The sequence below is a fragment of the Pelodiscus sinensis genome, unplaced genomic scaffold (assembly GCF_049634645.1).
Source record: "Pelodiscus sinensis isolate JC-2024 unplaced genomic scaffold, ASM4963464v1 ctg35, whole genome shotgun sequence".
NCBI lineage: Eukaryota > Metazoa > Chordata > Testudines > Trionychidae > Pelodiscus > Pelodiscus sinensis.
Genome location: NW_027465908.1, coordinates 582,941 through 601,999, shown reverse-complemented (window position 1 = coordinate 601,999; position 19,059 = coordinate 582,941). Strand labels below are relative to the sequence as shown.

The window sequence follows — 19,059 nt, the reverse complement described above, 5'->3', positions numbered from 1 at the left end:
ATAGCGATTGATGAACCAGCCCAGCAGCATTACATAGCAGTGGGGTCGGCTGGGGTGGCTTTCAGACGATGCTGGGATTAGCGTGGCAGGGCTGGCAGGGCAGCAGAACCTTGCACCACAAGGTCTGTAGCTCTTCCGGCTGCCTGCAGGGGCAGGATTTGGGGAGCTCTAGGCAGCCTTCGGGGGCTGTGTGTGGCCTTACACTGGGGAGCAAGGGGCAAATGGGTGAGTTTCCTGGACGAGTTAAGTTTGTCTAATGGAACCATTCGGCTCTGAGGCTCTTCCACTCCAGGCAGGTGTGGCCAGAGAGCTGCATGGTATCACAGTCAGACCCTGCCGTGGTCCGCCCGACAGCTGGCTGGGGGGCACTGCAAGCAGGGACTTCCCCGTCCCTACCCTAGTCTAACCCCTTCTGGGAAAGACTAAGGAATCGCACAGCGCACTAGCAAGTTAAATGCAATACGTGGGACAGTAGTTTGAAACGTGCTCAAACGTCGCTGAACCTGGGCCTGTAGGAATAAACTCTCCAGCAATCAAACCCACTCTGTTACGGCCCACTGTTGTATATTCATTAACGAGAGATGGCAATTAGCACAACTTGTTGAGTGGCTTTCCTTCTTTTTTGCACTAGCTCTCGTTGGAACTTATAAGTAAATCCCAATGGTGGCTTTTCATATTGCATTTGAAAGTGGTGTTTTGCATAAGTCCTACAAGAAAAACAAATGTTGCCCTGGCTCAGATTTGCACCCACTAACATCTCCAGTTACCACACGAGTCTGATTAAAGCATTCAACCCATGAACATGACAGAAAAAACAAACTAACTTGCACTTAGTGTAGGTCCTACACAAACACAGCTGGGAATTTGTGCCTCGTTAGCCCTGAATCCTCTCTTCAGCACAGAGTTTTCCCGAGATCAATTCCCAGGGCAGGGGAGAATGGCGACTCCTTTCCAGCCATCAGGCAGAACGGCAGATGCTCTGTGGCCATTATTCCCAAATCCCCTCCTTGCAGCCTGCACCACATCCTTCCTGGTGAATGGGACCCTCCCCCCCGCTGCAGGGAGAGCGTGAGGAACGTCTTAGGCCACATGTGGACATCTTACCTTTGGGGGAGATGTGCCGCCAGGTGATGGTGGGATCCGGCCTGCCCGTGGCTATACAGGTGAGGCTGATGTTGCCGCCTTCGTTGATGGAGATGTCGGAAGAGATCTCAACAATTTTGGGAGACACTGGAATGACAAACAGGGAGAAGTGAGGCCACCGCCGGGTCCCGTGTGACTGTCCCACTCGCGTTCTCCAGGCTGTGTGTGGGGGCCGGCGGGAGCGGGGACGTTTGTGTGCACACATGTGCATGAGCAGGTGCGACGGTAGGTGGAGTCTCCCCATCGCACTAGCTACAAGCTAAGCAACTGCCCATCGGTCCCCTCAGACATGGCGGCGAAGGAGTTGGCGATTCCTCCATTTCCTTCCCAGAGATGCCAGATGCCCCAATCCCGCCGTAACTTACTCCTCACCCACTGGAATCATGTCCTAACTGGGGAAATACACCCTCCTCGGAGCTCTTGCTGGTGGGGTGCCCAGAGCTCTCTCGTCGTATGGCGCTGATTAACGCCCCTTGTTCCCATCATGGGGATCCTGGAGAGTAGCTGCCAACCCGCGGGAGAGGGAACGCACCTACACCAACCCTGGGATGAGATCCACTAGTGGGACTGGGGCAGCCATTCAGGGGCGCAGGGGGGAAGAGAACCAGACGGAGGGGCAAGTCCAGGGTAGGTAGCCCCCTGCGTTTACCCAGCTCAGCCCCTTTAAAACCTCGTCCTGAGGCAGAGGAAGGGCGGGCTGTCCTGAGGCAGAGGAGGGAAATCAGAGAGGGAGCATGACAGGGACGGGGGGTTTGTTGTTCCAGACAAGGGAACTACGGCAAACAGGCCTTCACTTAGGGGGCAGGCGAGAACCGGCTCGAAGCCTGGGAGGGACAGTGGCTCACCGGGAAACCCCCAAGAGGGGAGCCCAGGGGGGACCTGTCAGGACGGAATCACCTGAGACGCATGAACTGGAGCCACCTGACGTGTATGGGGGGCTGAGTCCTGGGGCTTGTGGCGTGGCCTGGGGAATAAGGAAGGAGTGGGAGGAGGGGGAGCTAGCGAAGAGTGTGGGGGGGGGGGCTGTCACGTGGAGAGGATTTGTGGGGAGCAGCAGAAGATGAAACCGGCCTAAAGCTGGCTCATTGTGAAAATGCCCAGGACACAGAGGTGGTGCTGACCCACAGGGGGCCCTACACAGGCATATTTCAATAAAAAGCGAATAGCAGCCCACTCCATCTTCTCAGGAAATTATTTAACCTGCCTGTGCCTGGCTCTGGCTCTCCATCCACGGCTTACTGCCCAGGACAGGGGGCTGGCAGAACTAGTGGGCCCCTGTCATTTTATACCAGGTGCCACGCCCCCACAGAGGGAGGGGCTTCAGGCAGAAGGGGCGGGGCTGGGAGGCCAGCAATATAAAGGGCCCGAGGCTCTGGCTGCTGCCTCAGAAGCAGCAGCAGCAGCTGCGAGCCCGGACCCTCTCAAATCACTAAGTCCAGGGGCAACTGTCCCCTTTGCCCCCCCCCCCACTGGTGGCCTGGCCAAGGATTGCTGACTTCAGAGTCTTGACCCCTTGCTCTTGGCATCTGTCATTTTATACCAGGAGTGGCCAAACGTACTGGTCCTCCAAGCCACACGCAGCATCTTTAGGAGTGTTAGAGCTGGGGCACAGCTAGGCGGGTGCACGCCGTGGGGCTGAAGTCCCAAGACTCCCCTCTCCATTGGACAGAAGCCCCTACCTCAGCACCTCACCACCCCACTGCAGGGCAGTGGTCCTGAGCGCCCCCACCCAGCCCAGTAGATGGGAAATGGGGGGACACAGAGGGCTTGTGAGCCGCATTTTAATGGTAAAAGCCACATGTGGCTTATGAGTTACAGTCTGGTCACCCCTGCTTTGTACTTTGGCATCACTGGACCCGTGAGGCCTTGTGTTGGGTGTTACCCGGTTTTACTGCTCTCCCTACCTACTTGCCCTGTTGTTTGTCTCTAGCCACCGGTCTGAAAATAAACATGTCCCTTTGCCATGCCCGTTGTGCGTGTTTACACTGCAGCATTTGGGACAGGTGTCCCCACAGTGGAAGGGAGTTTCCCTGCTGTGATCCCGCCTGGGCCTTTCTGTGGCCAGTTCTGCCCAGTAGAGCAGACTCCATCGGGGGCTGCAGTACAGGGGTAAAGCAGGTCCTGACTACACGGACACCTGAGCAGCAGGAGAAGCATAGAAGGAGCAGAACAGAAAGGAAGCAAGGAGGGAAAGGAAACAGCACTGCCAGACATGTTCCACGGGGCGCCACGCTCCATGCACTGAAGTCAGCTATAGAGCACGGCGAAAGCCAGTGTTGTCTTCAAGTCATCATTGTCAAGTCCAAGTCGAGTCTCAAGTCGCTACAGTTCAAGTCTCAAGTCGAGTCTCAAGTCCCTAAAGTCACTTTCGAGTCAAGTCTCAAGTCGAGTCTCGAGTCTTAATTTAAAAAAGTCAAGTCACTTTTGTACAAGCCGTCAATATCGGCATTTTCGGACAATTTTTTCACCAAGTCGATTTAACAAAATTAGCAGTTCTCAAGTCGAATCTCACGTCACAAACAATGAACCCGAGTCGAGTCTCAAGTCGAGTCACCTAGGCGATTTGAGTCCGACTCGTGTTCAAGTCGTGGGACTCGAGTCAACAACTCTGGCAAAAGCCACCTTCAGTGTCGCAGGGGTTGTGAGCAGGGGTTGTGATCTGCGTGGTCTCCAGTGGGAGAGGATGTTGAACGTAAGGCAAGTGGGTGTAATAATATGTTAACCAGTTCAGGCCTTTGTTCAGGCCAAGGGCGATGGCGTATAACATCCGCTTGCCTTACCTTCAACACCCCATTGACATCAAAAGCTAAGGATGGGACACTTCTAGCCCACTCAATTAGCCTCATTAGCACCCACACTACAATAGACAGGCCATTTTTTTCTCCCACTCTCTTTTTATTCTGAGGGTCCCCCTTTTTTTTCTCCACTCCAGATCATCTCATCTGAAGAAGTGGATTGTGCCTGCGAAAGCTCATGATACTATTTATATATTTTTGTCAGTTTCTAAGGGACACGGGACTATTTGCTGTCCCAGCTATGGACTTTTACAGTTGAAAAATAACCAAGCGAAATGATCCAATTCTCTTTTAAATTCCATAGGCGTTGTGAAGAACGTCCATAGCACCGTTGAACCTCTCTAGTCTGGCACCCGTGGGACCTGACCGGAGTCGAACCAGAGAATTTGCTGGACCCCAGTAGGTCAGTATTATCTAGCAGCATCACCATCGACAAATAATGTAATCTACTCGCCCGTGGCGAGGAGATTACAACCTGGAAGAGCCGGCGCAGAGCAATCTGTGCGTGCGCAGAACAATCCGCACATACGCAGAGCACAGAACCACATGGCTGGCGAACGAGGCTCACCGCCGCTTGGTGAGCCCTGAGCATCACCAACACTTCCACGGCTCACTAGGCTCGCCAACAACATTTAGGGATAAATTAGATCTAAATAACAGCCCAGAAGCCTGGTGGCTGTAAACAAACTTTATGGGATTGTGGGAAACTTGGCAACACCCATGGTAAGTGAACATCCGGCTCACTGAAATCCTGCCGGACCACGGCTGTGGCCAGATCAGAGAGTGCCGGGCTAGAGAGGTTCACCCTGTACTGCGTTTTCTACGGGACTTTTCAATAAGAGGAAATGTAGGGCCGGATTCTCAGCTGTTGTAGATCAGCGCAGCTGTATTGACTTCAGTGGAGCTATGTTCCCTGATGCCAGTGAAAATCCACCCCGGTCATGCGGAACCTGGGCAGCCTCTGCCCGGGATCGCAGCACATGCCGGTGCCGACCTTGAGCGTGCGGCGCATGCTTGGCCCCGCCCCCAGTCACGTGGCCTGTGAGCGGCCCCGCCCCTGTACGCGCAGCACGAGTAGCCCCGCCCCCAGGTGCCCGGCAGCCCCAAAATGTTGGGGACCACTGATCTAGCTCCTCTTTGAACCCTGTTAAAGTCCTGATCTTCACAATGTCCTCTGGCAAGGAGTTTCACAGGTTAACTGTGTGCTGCATGAAGAAAAACTTCCTTTTGCTTGTTTTAAATGTGCTACATATTAATTTCATTTGGTGACCCCTAGTTCTTATGTTATGGGAACAAGTAAATAACTTTTCCTTATTCACTTTTTTCACATCAGTCATGAGTCCAGTAGTTGCGCCTCCTTCACCTGGAGAACTCCCTCACAAAACTCCCTGTTCGCTGCCCCTGTTCACTATTTCCATTCTTGACACTCACCCTGACAAGATAGCCCTGGGGTACAGCATCCCCTGGGCTATCCACCCCCTTTATTGCTCTGGATTCCCAGATGTACACAAATAGGGGGTACATATGCAGACCTTTCCAGGGGACCGGCTGCACAAAGTGACAGCAACCGCCTTGCCTCTGCCACACAGGTAAGTTATTCATTGATCCGTAAAGCTCTCCAAGACAGTCTGGAAGGGATTATGTCATGCTAGCACCAGGCAATAAAATAAAATTAAAAAAAAAAAAGATGGGCTTTTTTGTGAACGCCAGTGTGATTTAGAGTTTGCGGTTGGAAGTGCAGTTAAAGCACATTTTAAGTGGAAATCAAGGTGGGTAATGAATTACCCTGTGTTCTGAAGGAATGCTGGGAGTTCATTTTCCCTCCTTTGGACACAACAGCAGGTCTGCTAATCATACACCGGAGGCCAACAGCAGACAAGATCCAAGCAGGATGGAGAACTCCATGGGGGCCACGGAGAAGATACAGGATGAAAGGTTGAAAGGTTCAGGTGATCCAAAGCAGCTTTTAATAAGAGACCATCTATCCGGACTGTGGGTACGTCTACACTTTGAGCAGGTGGGGTAATTTCCAGCGTGGCTAGATGTACTCAGACTAGCTCTGACAGGGTTATTGCACTAACGGCAGATGTGTAGCCATGCCAGGATGGATTGACTGTCCTGCGAAGGACCCTATCTGCAACCTCAGGCATGTTCTTGCGTGGCTAACCAGTCAATCAGATACAGGGCAGGAACAGGGCTCTCTGATCTGGAAACTCCATCTCCGGCTCCCATGCAGATGTACGCTCTATGCTCCTATTTGGGCCAATGCCCCAGCACGGGGTTAAGTCGCGCCGTGCTGCTCAGAGATCGACGTATGCTGGTATGGTTTTAGTTACCCTGACAGGCTGGCCCTTAGGCCCGTGGCCCTTCAGGGAGAATCAAGACCTAACTGGCCCATGACAACTCTGTAAGCCACACCTGGGAGCCACATACAGGTGTTCCCGGTGCTGGTCCATTAGTCGACTGGCCATGAGACCATCTGGGCTCTAGACAAGTGCATGTGTGGGGGGCTGCTCTGATAAGCCAGCGAGAGGAAGGAAGACAGTGCTCTCCGTGGGGAAGGCATGGGACACAGGCCAGGGCAGGCAATAATTTCTGATGGGGGAGGTCACTCCAAGAATCTGGAAAGTGCTCGAGGGCCACACTCGTCCGTGATATTAATGGAGGAGGTGTGGGGTCTGGGAGGGAGGTTGGGTGTAGAAAGGAGTTTGTGGTGAAGGGATTGGGGTGCTGGAGGGAGTGTGGGGTCTGGGAAGGAATTTGGGTGAAGGAGGCAGTTGTGTCCTGGGACAAGGAACTGGGGTGCAAGATACAGGGTCAGGTAGGGGGTACGGGTGCAGGAGGGGGAAACAGATTGGGGGGAGGGCAGGGCTCGGGTGCCTGAGGCAGGCTCTGGCTGGGACACTTACCTGGGTGTCTCCCAGCCAGCAGCCCAGCAGGTTTTTCAGGCAGACTCCTGGCCTGCCATGACCCTGTACCAGTTTCAGGGGCCATGTGGGTCTATGAATATCTGCGAGCCTGAGGGGAGGGGAAAAGGAGTGCTTCATGAGCAGCCTGTTCTTCAGACAGGCAGTTCCCATTGGCTGGAAACTGGCCAATGGGATTGTGCTGGGGGCGGGGGCAGTGCACAAAGCTCTCCCCCACTTCCTCCAGGCTTCTAGCTATTCAAAGACAAACAGGGCCCTGGAGTGGCTTTTCTGAATGGCGCGGGGGTAGGGGGCACAGCCAGGGAGCCTGCCTGAGTCTCCCTGTTGCATCCACGAGCCAGATCCAGTGGCCTGGTGTACCATAACAACACCTCAACCAAGGCTAGAGCCACACTGTGCTAGGAGCTGTATGTAAATACAATAAGAGACAGTCGCTGCCTGATGAGCTTACAGCAGTGTTTCCCAAATGGTGCTCCGCAGAACCCCGGAGTTCCACGAAGTGAAAATAAGGGTTCCGCAAGAAAATTCCATTACAATAACATTTTATGACTTACAACATAATCATTAATATTTAAGCATTCATGAATTTTATTGAAAACAATGTTCATTTGTGTTGATCTCATGACCTTGTTTAGCATTTGTTTATTATTATCCTTATCTGTGGTCTACTTTTTCAGTTCCATATATAAGACTTATAAGAGGTTCCGTAAAATTCTTTCAAGTTTAAAAGGGTTCCATGGCCACATAAAATTGGGAAATGCTGGCTTACAGTCTCAATAGACAAGGCAGACAAAGGAAGTATTATCCCCATTTTACAGATGGGGACCTGAAGCAGAGAGAGACCAGGGGACAAGAGGAGGCAACTGAGCCCAAATATTAGTGCAGTGCGTTATCCTAAGACCGTCCTTCCTTTCTCATGCAGCTCTGGGCCGTTCAAGGGGAACCCTTCACGATTTTAAAACTACTGAATTCATTGTCATCACGCCTGGCTTGTTTTGTGGCGCTCACTGTGGTTTACTGTAATTGCGCCTACATTAGCATTAGCCACTCCCGCCTACATGGCATCGACTGACCACTGTGAAGCGTTGCCATGTTTTAAAGCACAGTGTGAGGAGGCAGAGTTAAGGTTAATCTTTGAATTCTGCCATTCCTCACTCGGGAGCGTTTGCATTCTCTCTCTTACCCTGGCGCTAGCTGTTAGATTTGTTTGAAGGCCTCGGACGGTTTTCACCGAGCGTATAATAGTATGTAATCAGTTGATTAAGCACTTTCTGACCTTTCTACATAAATCCCCTTTGCTATGTGAGCCGTAATCATTAGCCACTTATGCACCAACTGGCAACGAACCCATACCCACACCCGCATCACAGGACGGGACTGGGAGGAGCCTTTGTGTGTCCAAGGAATGAAAAACTTTGCCACAATCCACGTCAGCTGCAGCGAGGCAGAGGTGACGCCGGAGTACCCAGGACGTAAACGAGAGTGACAGGGGTAGAGGAGCCTTTAGTTACCCTTTCAATTAAATATGCAATGTTCAGATTTAGCACGACAGTTATTGTATGCAAATGAAATGTTTGAATAATTAATTGAATAAATTATTTAAAATGCCTTTCTTGAGAGGGAAAAGATAGACTGTAAGATTTTGCTCCACGAGGGAGAAAAGCCTTAATAAATAAGTGATCGTAAATATAAATCTGGTATTATTTAACATTCAATAGTAGTCCCATTATGTCTCTATTAAAATGCTTTATTATTTGGTCAGGGTTTCTACAGTCAGGGGGCGGGCGTGGGGAATCTCCAGCCGAATGGAAGATGCAGACAGTTCTGCACCCAGATGAGAGATGAATAAATAAAGAAATAGAGGCTTCCGGGTGGGAGTTCTCTGCTTGCTACCAGCCTTTTTGCCCCTAGCATCTCTCCTGCTCAGGAGTGATTCAACTTGGCAGCGCCAGGCTGGGCTGCTCCCGTGTCAGCATGCAGGTCTCCCTAGAGCGGGGCCTGTGCGTTTGCTGATCTCGTTTTCTTTGCCGTGGCACTGGGAAAGGGGCTGATTGTGTTGTGAGATGGATGGCTCAGCCCCTTTTGTGGGGTCCCCAGAACATACCCCGGCTTTGTCCCATGGTCAGTTTTCACCCTCACACACACACTACACATGCCGTAAAACAGAGTACTTAGCTATCTAAGTAAAAGAAATGGTGCACACAGGAGTTGTATATGTACAGGAGAGGTGTGTATCACAGTTCCTGTTAAGGTGCGCAGCTGCGCAGCCGCACACTAAAATTTCTTCCCACGCTCACCTCCCCTGGAGAGCCGTACAGAAGCACTCGTACAATTGGTGACTATTCCAGCAGGCGGGACTGGCTGAGACGGCGTGGTGAGGCTGCCAGCAGGGCGGGATGGGGCGGGGGGAGGCCTTCTCTGGTGGCCGGGGGGGGGGGGGGGGGGCTGAGGCCTGTTCTGGAAGCTGGGGCCAGGAACGGGTCCTTCCACATGGCAGAATGAGGAGGGTGTGTGCTCCGGTGGCCAGGAATGGGACTTGCCACGTGGCTGGATGTGTGTGTCTGCTCCGGCAGCAGGGAACGGGACATGTCACACCGTGGGAGGTGCCGGGTATGTGTGTGCATTAATAAATTGGGTGCCCCAGTGGCACACATCCAAACTAGCACACAAGACCTCAATATTAGCTGGAGTACCGTGTCCAGTTCTGGGCACCACATTTCAAGAAAGATGTGGAGAAATTGGAAAGGGTACAGAGAAGAGCGACAAGAATGATTAAAGGTCTAGAGAACATGACCTATGAAGCCAGGCTTCATGAACTGGGCTTGTTTAGTTTGGAAAAAAGAAGATTAAGGGGGGACATGATAGCGGTTTTCAAATATCTAAAAGGGTGTCACAAGGAGGAAGGAGAAAATTTGTTCCTCTTGGTTTCTGAGGACAGGACAAGGAGTAATGGGCTTAAAGTGCAGCAGGGGAGGTTTAGATTGGACATTAGGAAAAAATTCCTAACTGTCAGGGTGGTCAAATATTGGAATAAATTGCCAAGGGAGGTGGTGGAATCTCCCTCTCTGGAGATATTTAAGAACAGGTTAGATAGACATCTGTCAGGGATGGTGTAGGTGGAGCTTGGTCCTGCCTTGAGGGTGGGGGGCTGGACTCAATGACCTCTCGAGGTCCCTTCCAGTCCTATTCTATGATTCTATGAATATTGGTGCACAAGTCGAAACTCACTCCGCTCATGGTTGGAAAATCTTAGCCGGTACCCTGGTGTGTATATGCTGGGGTTGCCAGATGTCCGGTATTGGCCCGGACAGTCCAGTATTTGTGGCCTCTGGCTGGTAAAAAAACCCAGAAAACACCGGACATGTAAAATGTCCAGTATTTTCTGTTTTTCTCGGACGGAAGGCCACATGGGACATTCTTCCCCTTCCGCGACCGGCAGGGGGCGGGGGGAGCAGGGAGATTTAAAGGTGCAGTGACCTTTTTTTTTTTTTGCTCAACCAATTTTTTTTCCTGCCATGTTCTGTATTTTTTTTGAAACTATCTGGCAACCCTAGTATATGCATATATGTTCACACAGAAGCACACCAATTTGGGCCATGCACATAAATGCCACGTACTTCCCCCCCCCCCCAGAATATGCCCGCATACAAACTTGGACCCCCATCAGACACACGTGGTGCATGTACACAGCAACACATGTCAGTAGCTTTGGGAGGATTGCACCCCCCCCTGCACACTGACGTGTCTGTCCCCCATACAAGCACGTTCTTCCTGAGCCCTTTACCAGGCGACACTCACTCCCGGCCGCTGACAGGGTGACTGATGTCCTCTGTGATCCCCGTTCCAGCTTGGTTTTATAGCCCTCCCTTATTTGCATAAACATCTCCGGCTCTGCCTCCTCACTCTGCCCATGCCACCTCCCCAGTATCATTATTTTCCCATCCATCTTCCCTGTCCTCAAGCACAAGGGACGTGCCAACGGAACCGCTCTTCTCCCCTGACATTATGTCCTCGTTCATTTCCCCGGCCACACTTCCCCACCTTGCCCCTTATGTTCTCTCTGGAGCATCGGTTCCTAATGCCACCCGCTCTAGCAGTGTCCATGGTGCTCAGCTCAGACAAGAGCACCCCAGATTTCAGTCTCTTCCCTCAGCCAGAGCTGAATAAACCAAACTTCCTGGGTCTGTACAGCTGGACTAGATATTTCACAGGGACGGGGGAAATTCCAGCGCTTCCACCCGAGCCAGAAAGCAGCTGGCTTCTGCAGCTGATCTTCCTTGCCCCTGAAAAGACATCCCCTCTAGGCGATGGACGCGAGGAAGCGGAAGCCAGTCAGGAAGCCCCCCCCCCCCCCCACACCTACTGGGAGGTTGTGCCAGAACCTCGCTCCTTGGACACTTAGAAACCTTCTAATTTTTAGCCTCATGGCCAGTTTCTCCCCATCGGCACCCCAAACTGCAGTCTACATAAGAAAGCTATTGGCCGTTCTCAACCTGCTCTCCTCACACTGACCTAGAAGCGAAAGGCCCTCCAGCTAGGGCCCCACCAAGGTCAAAGCCATGCAAAATGTGCCAGGAGCTGTGCATTTCGGACTCCTCCCGTGGAATCTGGCGTTTGTGTGCTTCTAGCTATCCTATCCTGTCCACATTTCCCAGGGGAGACCAGCGTTGCTCAGACTGGGGGTCCTGACCTAAAGGGGAGTTGCTGGAGGATCACAAGGTTATTTAGGGGGGGGTCACAGTATTGCCACCCGCACGTCTGTGCTGCCTGCAGAGCTGGGACACTGGAGAGCGGTGGCTGTAATGTTGGTTGTGGGCCCCGCTCTGCAGACAGTGCCCCACCAGCAGCAGTACGGGTAGTGAATATCCTACCCATGTCGCCCTTACCCCTGCACAGCTGCTTTCAGCGCTGGGCACCCGGAGAGCAGCAGCTGCTGACAAAGGTCCCAGCTCCACAGACAGCACACAGAAGTAAGGGTGGCAATGCCACACCAGCCGTCCTTACATCTGTGCGGCTGCTGGCGGTAGCTCTGCCTTCAGAGCTGGGCTCCCAACCAACAGGCATCGCTCTCCAGCTGCCCAGCTCTGAAGGCAGCGCTGCCACCAACAACAGAGCAGAGGAAAGGGTCACAGGGCCTTAAGCTCCCCTCCAATAACTTTCAGGACAGGACAAGAAGCAATGGGCTTAAATTGCAGCAAGGGAGGTTTACGTTGGACATTAGGAAAAACTTCCTGTCAGGGTGGATAAACACTGGAATACATTGCCTAGGGAGGTTGTGGAATCTCCATCACTGGGGATATTTAAGAGCAGGGTAGATGGACATCTACCAGGGATAGTTTAGACCATGCCTGGTCCTGATGTGAGGGCAGTGGACTGGACGTGATGATCTCTCGAGGTCCCTTCCAGTACGAGCATCCTATGATTCTATGAACCTTGCAACCCTCACACGGCTCCTTCTTGGGTCAGGACCCCTACAACAGCAAGGCTGTGACATTTCTGCTTTAAGTAGCTGTAATCATGAACTCTGACCATTTATAAAATCCTATGACCGTAAAACTGAGCAAACTGGACTGTGAATTTGGCAGTGCCCTACCTACCTGCCTTTACTGGCTCCCTGAGCCATGATGGGCTTCCTGGTCCTATCCAAACCCCATTCCCTACATCTCCATTCACACACACGTTTTTGGCATATACAAATCCCTCATTAGCTGCCCTCAGACCTTTCCATCGGGCTGTCCCTCCTGCTTGTTTCTCTGAGGGAACAGGGAGAAAATTGGGAGAGAGGCTCCTTTCATAATATCTGTGTTGTGAAGAAGGACTTGCAAATGCCAAGCAATCAGTGTGTGCCATTCTAACTCCATGTTATTTGAACAGCAAAATGCAAAGGGCTTGATTCTTCTGTCACCCCCATGCAAATGAGAAGTAACTCGACTGAAGTCAAGGGTGTGATGCCAATAAAAGGGAGGAAAATCAAGGTCCCAAGGCCACATTTTTCATTGCTTTCTGCCTCCGTTTCTCCATCGGCTTTAAGGGAGCCGTTCGTTAGTATTTATTTCTAGGCCGTGCGAGGCCACTGTTGAGATGGGAGTCCCCATGGCCCTGACCAGGCAGAATTGGTTAAATGGGGCTGCCCTGACCAATAAAATGTGTGTTTACCTCAGTTTACATTCAATTAGTCAACAAGGTCCTTGGGACAGCTACAGGGGCAAAGTGGTTCCTCAAAGATTAGCTAAAGCAGGGGTCTCAGATTTGGGCCACGTGCCGCCACGGGCCAGAGCAGTTGCACAATCCGACCGGGGAGTCCCGGTGGGCCGGGCGGGGAGGGATTTCTGTTTCTCTCCCTCGAGCCCTGCCCCTTCCTGCCATTGCCCCACCCACTCCCTGTATGGCACCCCCTCCCCCCAGGACACGGCTTTGGACATTACCAGGAGGTCTGGTGCAGTGTGGTGGCAGCAGCTGGGCACCCCTGTACAATTGGTCCACTGTGCTCTGCTTCCCCATGGCTCCTGCCACGCTGCGCCAGGACCCCCCGGTAATCCCTGAAGCCTCCTCCTTTGGGGCAGGGTGCTGTGGAGGAGGGGAGGGATGGCAGTAAGGGATGGGCTTTGGGAAATGGGAATGGACAGGCACCCCCCCACCTACTGGGACTATTGGGCCAGATTGGGCAACTGCTCCAATAGGCTGGAAGTTTGAGACCCCTGACCCTCCAGCACAGAGTCAGGCCATCACCTACCCAGCAACCAGCCGCTGTCAATGCAGGGGGACAGGGACAGATCGACCTACACCGTAACAAGCAACAGCCTGGGCCCTTTTCACAACCAGACCCCATGTCTTTGTCTTCACAGCAAAAAGGGACTTTATCCAGGGGTAGCCCTCCGGAACACGGGGGAGTGGACAATAAAAATTGGTGGGACCACACCAGGCTAGCTACCTTCCTGTCCTTCTCGCTCTCTCTTTCACCTGACAAACCACAGCATTCAGCATTTGGAAGAGAGCCTGGCATGAACGTTTGGCTTGCAATGTTCCTGGGAATGTGTAGGGAGGCAACGATAAAAACAAATCCTTATTTTACCTTGTACCAAGTTTTAGCTACCAAAGAGTATTTTATCTTTATGTCTCTTATACCTATTTCTGACTTGAATATCTGTGCTTGTACTCACTTACAATTCTGGTCGTTTAATACACTTCTTGTATGTTAAATCAAACCTAGTCCAGGACAGTGTTGAAGCTGAACTGTTTCCTAACTGCAGTTAGAGGAGCAAATTTTCTATATACTGATCCCTCTTAGGGAAACCTCTGAGCTGCCCTGGGGGGCAGAACACACATTTGGGGGGAAATTCAGGATTGCGAGCAAGTTGGGATCTCCCTGCAAGAGCCAGAGTGGGGCTGGTGTAGGGCTGACAGGCTGCTGGGAATGGAGTGGCTGGAACAGGACAACAGCTGTACGCGGACACTCAGCGTGTGACCTGCGTGCGCTCTGTCTGGGAACAGGGAAGGAGCTACAACTGCAGCGCATTGTGAAGCAGCCGAAGTTGCAGAGTAGGAGGTGACATCACCCCCTTGGGTCTGGAGGTGACACCACCCTAGAATCATGGAATCATAGAGCTGGAAGAAACTCAAGAGGTCATCAAGTCCAGCCCCCTGCCCAAGGCAGGATCAACCCCAACTAAATCAACCCAGCCTGGGCTTTGTCAAGCCGAGACGTAAACACCTCTAGGGATGGAGATTCCACCCCCTCCCTAGGGAATCCATCCCAGTGCTTCACCACCCTCCTAGGGAAATAGTTTTTCCTAATCTCCAACTTAGACCTCCCCCACTGCAACTTGAGCCCATTGCTCCTTGTTCTGCATCCGTCACCACTGAGAACAGCCTCTCTCCATCCTCTTTGGAACCTCCCTTCAGGAAGTTGCAGGCTGCTCTCAAATCCCCCCTCGCCCTTCTCTTCTGCAGACTAAACAAACCCAAATCCCTCAGTCACTCCTCATAGGTCATGCGCTCCAGCCCCCTACTGGACTCTGTCCAGTGCCTCCACATCCTTTCTATAATGGGGGCCCCAGAACTGGACACAGTACTCCAGATGTGGCCTCACCAGAGCCAAATAAAGGGGAATAATCACTTCTCTAGATCTGCTGGCAATGCTCCTCCTAATGCCCCTAATATGCCATTAGCCTTCTTGGCTACAAGAGCACACTGTTGACTCATATCCAGCTTCTCATCCACTGTAACTCCCAGGTCCTTTTCTGCTGAACTGCTACTTAGCCATTCAGTCCCCAGCCTGTAACAATACTTGGGATTCTTCCGTCCCAAGAGCAGGACTCTACACTTGTCCTTGTTGAACCTCATCAGATTTCTTTTGGCCCAATCCTCCAATCTGTCCAGGTCAATCTGGACCCTATCCCTGCCCTCCCGCGTATCTACCTCTCCCCCTAACTTAGTGTCAGCTGCAAACTTGCTGAGGGTTCAATCCATTCCCTCTTCCAGGTCATTAATAAAGATGTTGAACAAAACTGGTCCAAGAACCGATCTTTGGGGCACTCCACTACAAACCGACCAGCAACCTGACATCGAGCCGTTGATCACTACCCAGTGGGCCCGACAGTCTAGCCAGCTTTCTGTCCATTTTACCCTCTCCTCACAAGTCTCTGTGGCTCTCCACTAAGTCTCCTTGGCTCTTGGGCTTCTGAGGCACCTGAGGATTCCCTCAGGAGAGAGGATTCCACCGCCCCAATAGCTGGGGGCAGAGCCAAACCATGAGGCGTGCTCCCATGAACCTGGGCTGGCAGGATGGTTAATAAGCAACGTCCGCGCTGTCATAATTACAGCAGTTCTAAAGCTGCTCTGATTTATGAAGCACCCCCCCCCCCGCAAACTAACTTTCGATTGTGAGAAGTGGTGGGAGATCAGGGGAGAGCAAGAATAACACTCCCTTTCCCACCCCGACCTCCGGTGTGCTGAGCCTAGCTATGTAAAGCTGAATGCAGCTGAAGAAATGAAATGAGAAGCCAGGAACAAAAGGGACATACATAACAGCCTTAATAAGCAATTAATAAATACCTAATAGCAATTGCTCTCTTTAAAATAAGGCCTAATGAGATGTGTCATATGCTGCAGAGACGTGTCTAAATGATTTCCAAAGCCGATAACAGAGCCCGTTGGGGTAGCACGGCTCTTCTGAGCTGGAGGACATACAATTATTTACACATATCTCTGCCACATGTTATATGATAAGGCATTATCGTAATTCATCGCGGGGGAGGGGGAGGAAAGGCGGTTCCAATCAGGCATAAGTAAAGTATTTGCGGACACTGATGTAAATCACAGAGCAAGCAGCAGGATTCTGTTGACACACACTGAGACTGAGCGCCCAAACAGTGCACGATCCCGATTTCATTTACACCAGCCCACGCCGAGTCTAGCTCCACGAAAGTCACTGCGGAACCATCAGAGTAGCAGTGTTGTCAGAGGAAAATGGGAAACGAAGTACCCAGTCGTTTTCTTCCTGACTGCTGGGCCTTCTTTACCAAGACTGGATTCAGAGTTTGATCGTTCCAGATAATTCAGGGAGGCCTGTTGGGAGATTTGTGTCCAAGAGGGGAAGCAATATGGCCTAAAGCAGGGCTACTCAGCACACGGCCCGCAGGATGCATGCAACCCACGGCCTGTTTGTTCACGGCCCATGGTCAGTTTGGGTTTCCATGGGGCTCAACACACAGTCTGCGGGTGGGATCCTTTGAACATGGCCTCCACTGGGAACATGCTCCACAATGGTGAGGCGTCTCCCAGGTAGGATGAGCATTGAAAGATGCAAGTGGATGGGTTGGCTGGAACAGACGGGTACAAGGTGTCGGCGTTTCTAGCCCCCAGGGAGAAGGTGCCGGGAGCACCCAGGTATTGTAGGAAAGGAGCTATTTGCAAATATTTGCATATATATTTGCATATGTATGCAACCACACTTAAGTTGTGGCCCTCAGCATGTGCTGGGAGTATCATTGTGGCCCCGGGGCTTCCAAATGATTGCTAGTCATTGACCTCAGGAGTACCACTTCACCTCCTCGTGTTTCAGTTCCTTGAGCTGTAAAATGATGACAACCATACAGGAAACCTTTGAAAAGGGTCTTGAGATCAATGGAAGAAAAGCGATCTATAGAGCCAGGTCTTACTAGGAAATATTGAGCATTGTGGATCTTGATCTCGGTTCACATTGCAAATATCCACAAAACTTGCGAGTTGTTTGGATCTGGGGATTTATTTCAGTCCTTCTCTAGTTTTTGGTTCTGCTGCACCTCATTCCCTGGGCTCTGTATGGATTCACCTGCTGCCCTTCCCCACCCTCAAAATTAAACTAGACACCAAATCTTTCTAACAGGAAGAAAAGGTTCAGTTATTATTTGATCCATTTTAGCCAACCCCCTAAAGAAGGAAAGGACGTGTTTCGAGTAATGATGCTGGGTTGGGTTCATCTCTGTTGCAAATGAAGACAGGCAAAAGCAGAGATTGGGCCCAAACCGATATTCTCCTTCTGAACCCGTGGCCTCAAATTTGGGGAAATCCAAGTCCAAATCTGGACTTTGCAGCTAATCCTTACTGCTAAAATGGAGTGGCCCCCAAACTCCAAATAGGAACAGTCCTGGCTAGAAATCCAAACTCTACCGCAAGCTACAGGCTAAAATAACCAAGTGAGGAACTTAAAAACCAACAAGTAGTCTTCCAGCACCTTAGGCTATGTCTAGACTGCAAGCCTCTTTTGAAAGTGGCTTTTTCGAAAGATACTTTCAAAAAAGCCTCTTTTGAAAAAGAGTGTCTAGACTGCAAGCAGTACTTTTGAAAAAGCAAGCCGCTTTTTCGAAAGAGAGCACCCAGACAGTCGGGATGCGCTCTTTCGAAAAAGCCCTGTTTGCATTCAAGAACGCCTTTTTTCAAAAGAGCACTTTTGAAAAAAGGCGTTCTTCCTCGAGAAATGAGGAGTACCGCCGTCGAAAGAAAAGCCGCGTTCTTTCGATTTAATTTCGAAAGAACGCGGCTGTAGTCTAGACGCAGGTGAAGTTTTTTCAAAAAAACTCTGCAGTCTAGACACAGCCTTAGAGATTAACAAAACATGTAGATGAGATCATGAGCTTTCGTGGGCAAAACCCAATTCTGCAGTGGGCGGTGCCCACAAAAGCTCACTATCCCATCTACATATTTTGTTTGTCTTTAAGGTGCTGAAAGACTATTTGTTGCTTTTTTACATTTTTCCAGTTACAGACTCACACGGCTCCCCCTCTGAAACAAGTGAGGAACATCACTCAAAGAAGCAGGATAGAACAGCACAGAGCAGGATCTTCTCCAGTCAAATCCAGGGGTGAGTCACCTTTTGCAACACTCATTAATCACTGTTCTAGCCTTGCAAATAAAAGTGTTGAGCTGGATGAAATTCAATCCACAATCGCACTTCTCCAGGAGCCAGTGGGTAATGGGGGAGCTGGGGTAGGGGAAAGGGAAGCAGAAGGCGTATATGGCTGAGAGGGAAGAGAAAGAGAGAGACAGACAGAGAGCAGGGGGCGCATCTGGGTCTGAATGAAGGATAGACTAGATAGGGTGTGTCTAAACCGCAAAGTTATTCCAAAATAACCATGCGAGCGTCTACACAGCAATTCCTTTATTTCAAAATAATTTTGAAATAATGGACGGCCTATTCTGAGTTCTGTAACCCTCATTCTGCTCAGAATAACGGCTGTTCTGAAATAGCTGTTTCGAAATAAGGCATGTGTAGACACTCCACTGCTGCTGTTTCGAAATAGCCCCTCACCAGGGCCATTCTGAGTTCCTCCTGGGGCTCTAAATCGAGATAGCACGTCTACATTAGGGAAGCCGGCATCAGATTCATTTTGAGGCTTCCCTGCAGTGTAGACGTGCTATTTCGGAATAAGCTATTTCGGAATAACTATAGCTTATTTTGAAATAACTGTGCAGTGTAGACATAGCCATAGATGGATGTGTTCAGGGATGAAAGGAGGATAGATTAGACAGATGGGTATGGATAAGGGATGGATGGATGGACGGATGGATGGGTAGAAGAATAAAATAGCTACTGATGTATTTGTTATTCTGAAATCTTAAACTCCTGTCTATACTTCAGGAACCCACTGTCTGTTTTACTCCATGTTATGGTAGGGAGTTCCCCTGGAAAAGGAAGAAATCCTGTGCAGTACAGG

The 19,059-nt window shown here is 51.0% G+C and overlaps 1 protein-coding gene across 4 annotated transcripts in view; it reads right to left on the bottom strand.

The window, feature by feature from the left end:
- LOC142824444 (neurotrimin) overlaps positions 1 to 19,059 on the bottom strand; it is a 509,679-nt gene that overhangs the window by 98,754 nt on the left and 391,866 nt on the right. For all 4 annotated transcript variants that reach the window (XM_075916416.1, XM_075916415.1, XM_075916417.1 and 1 more), the window contains one exon: positions 1,105 to 1,230. In XM_075916416.1, the coding sequence (XP_075772531.1) occupies positions 1,105 to 1,230 (126 nt within the window). The remainder of the gene's footprint in view (positions 1 to 1,104; positions 1,231 to 19,059) is intronic.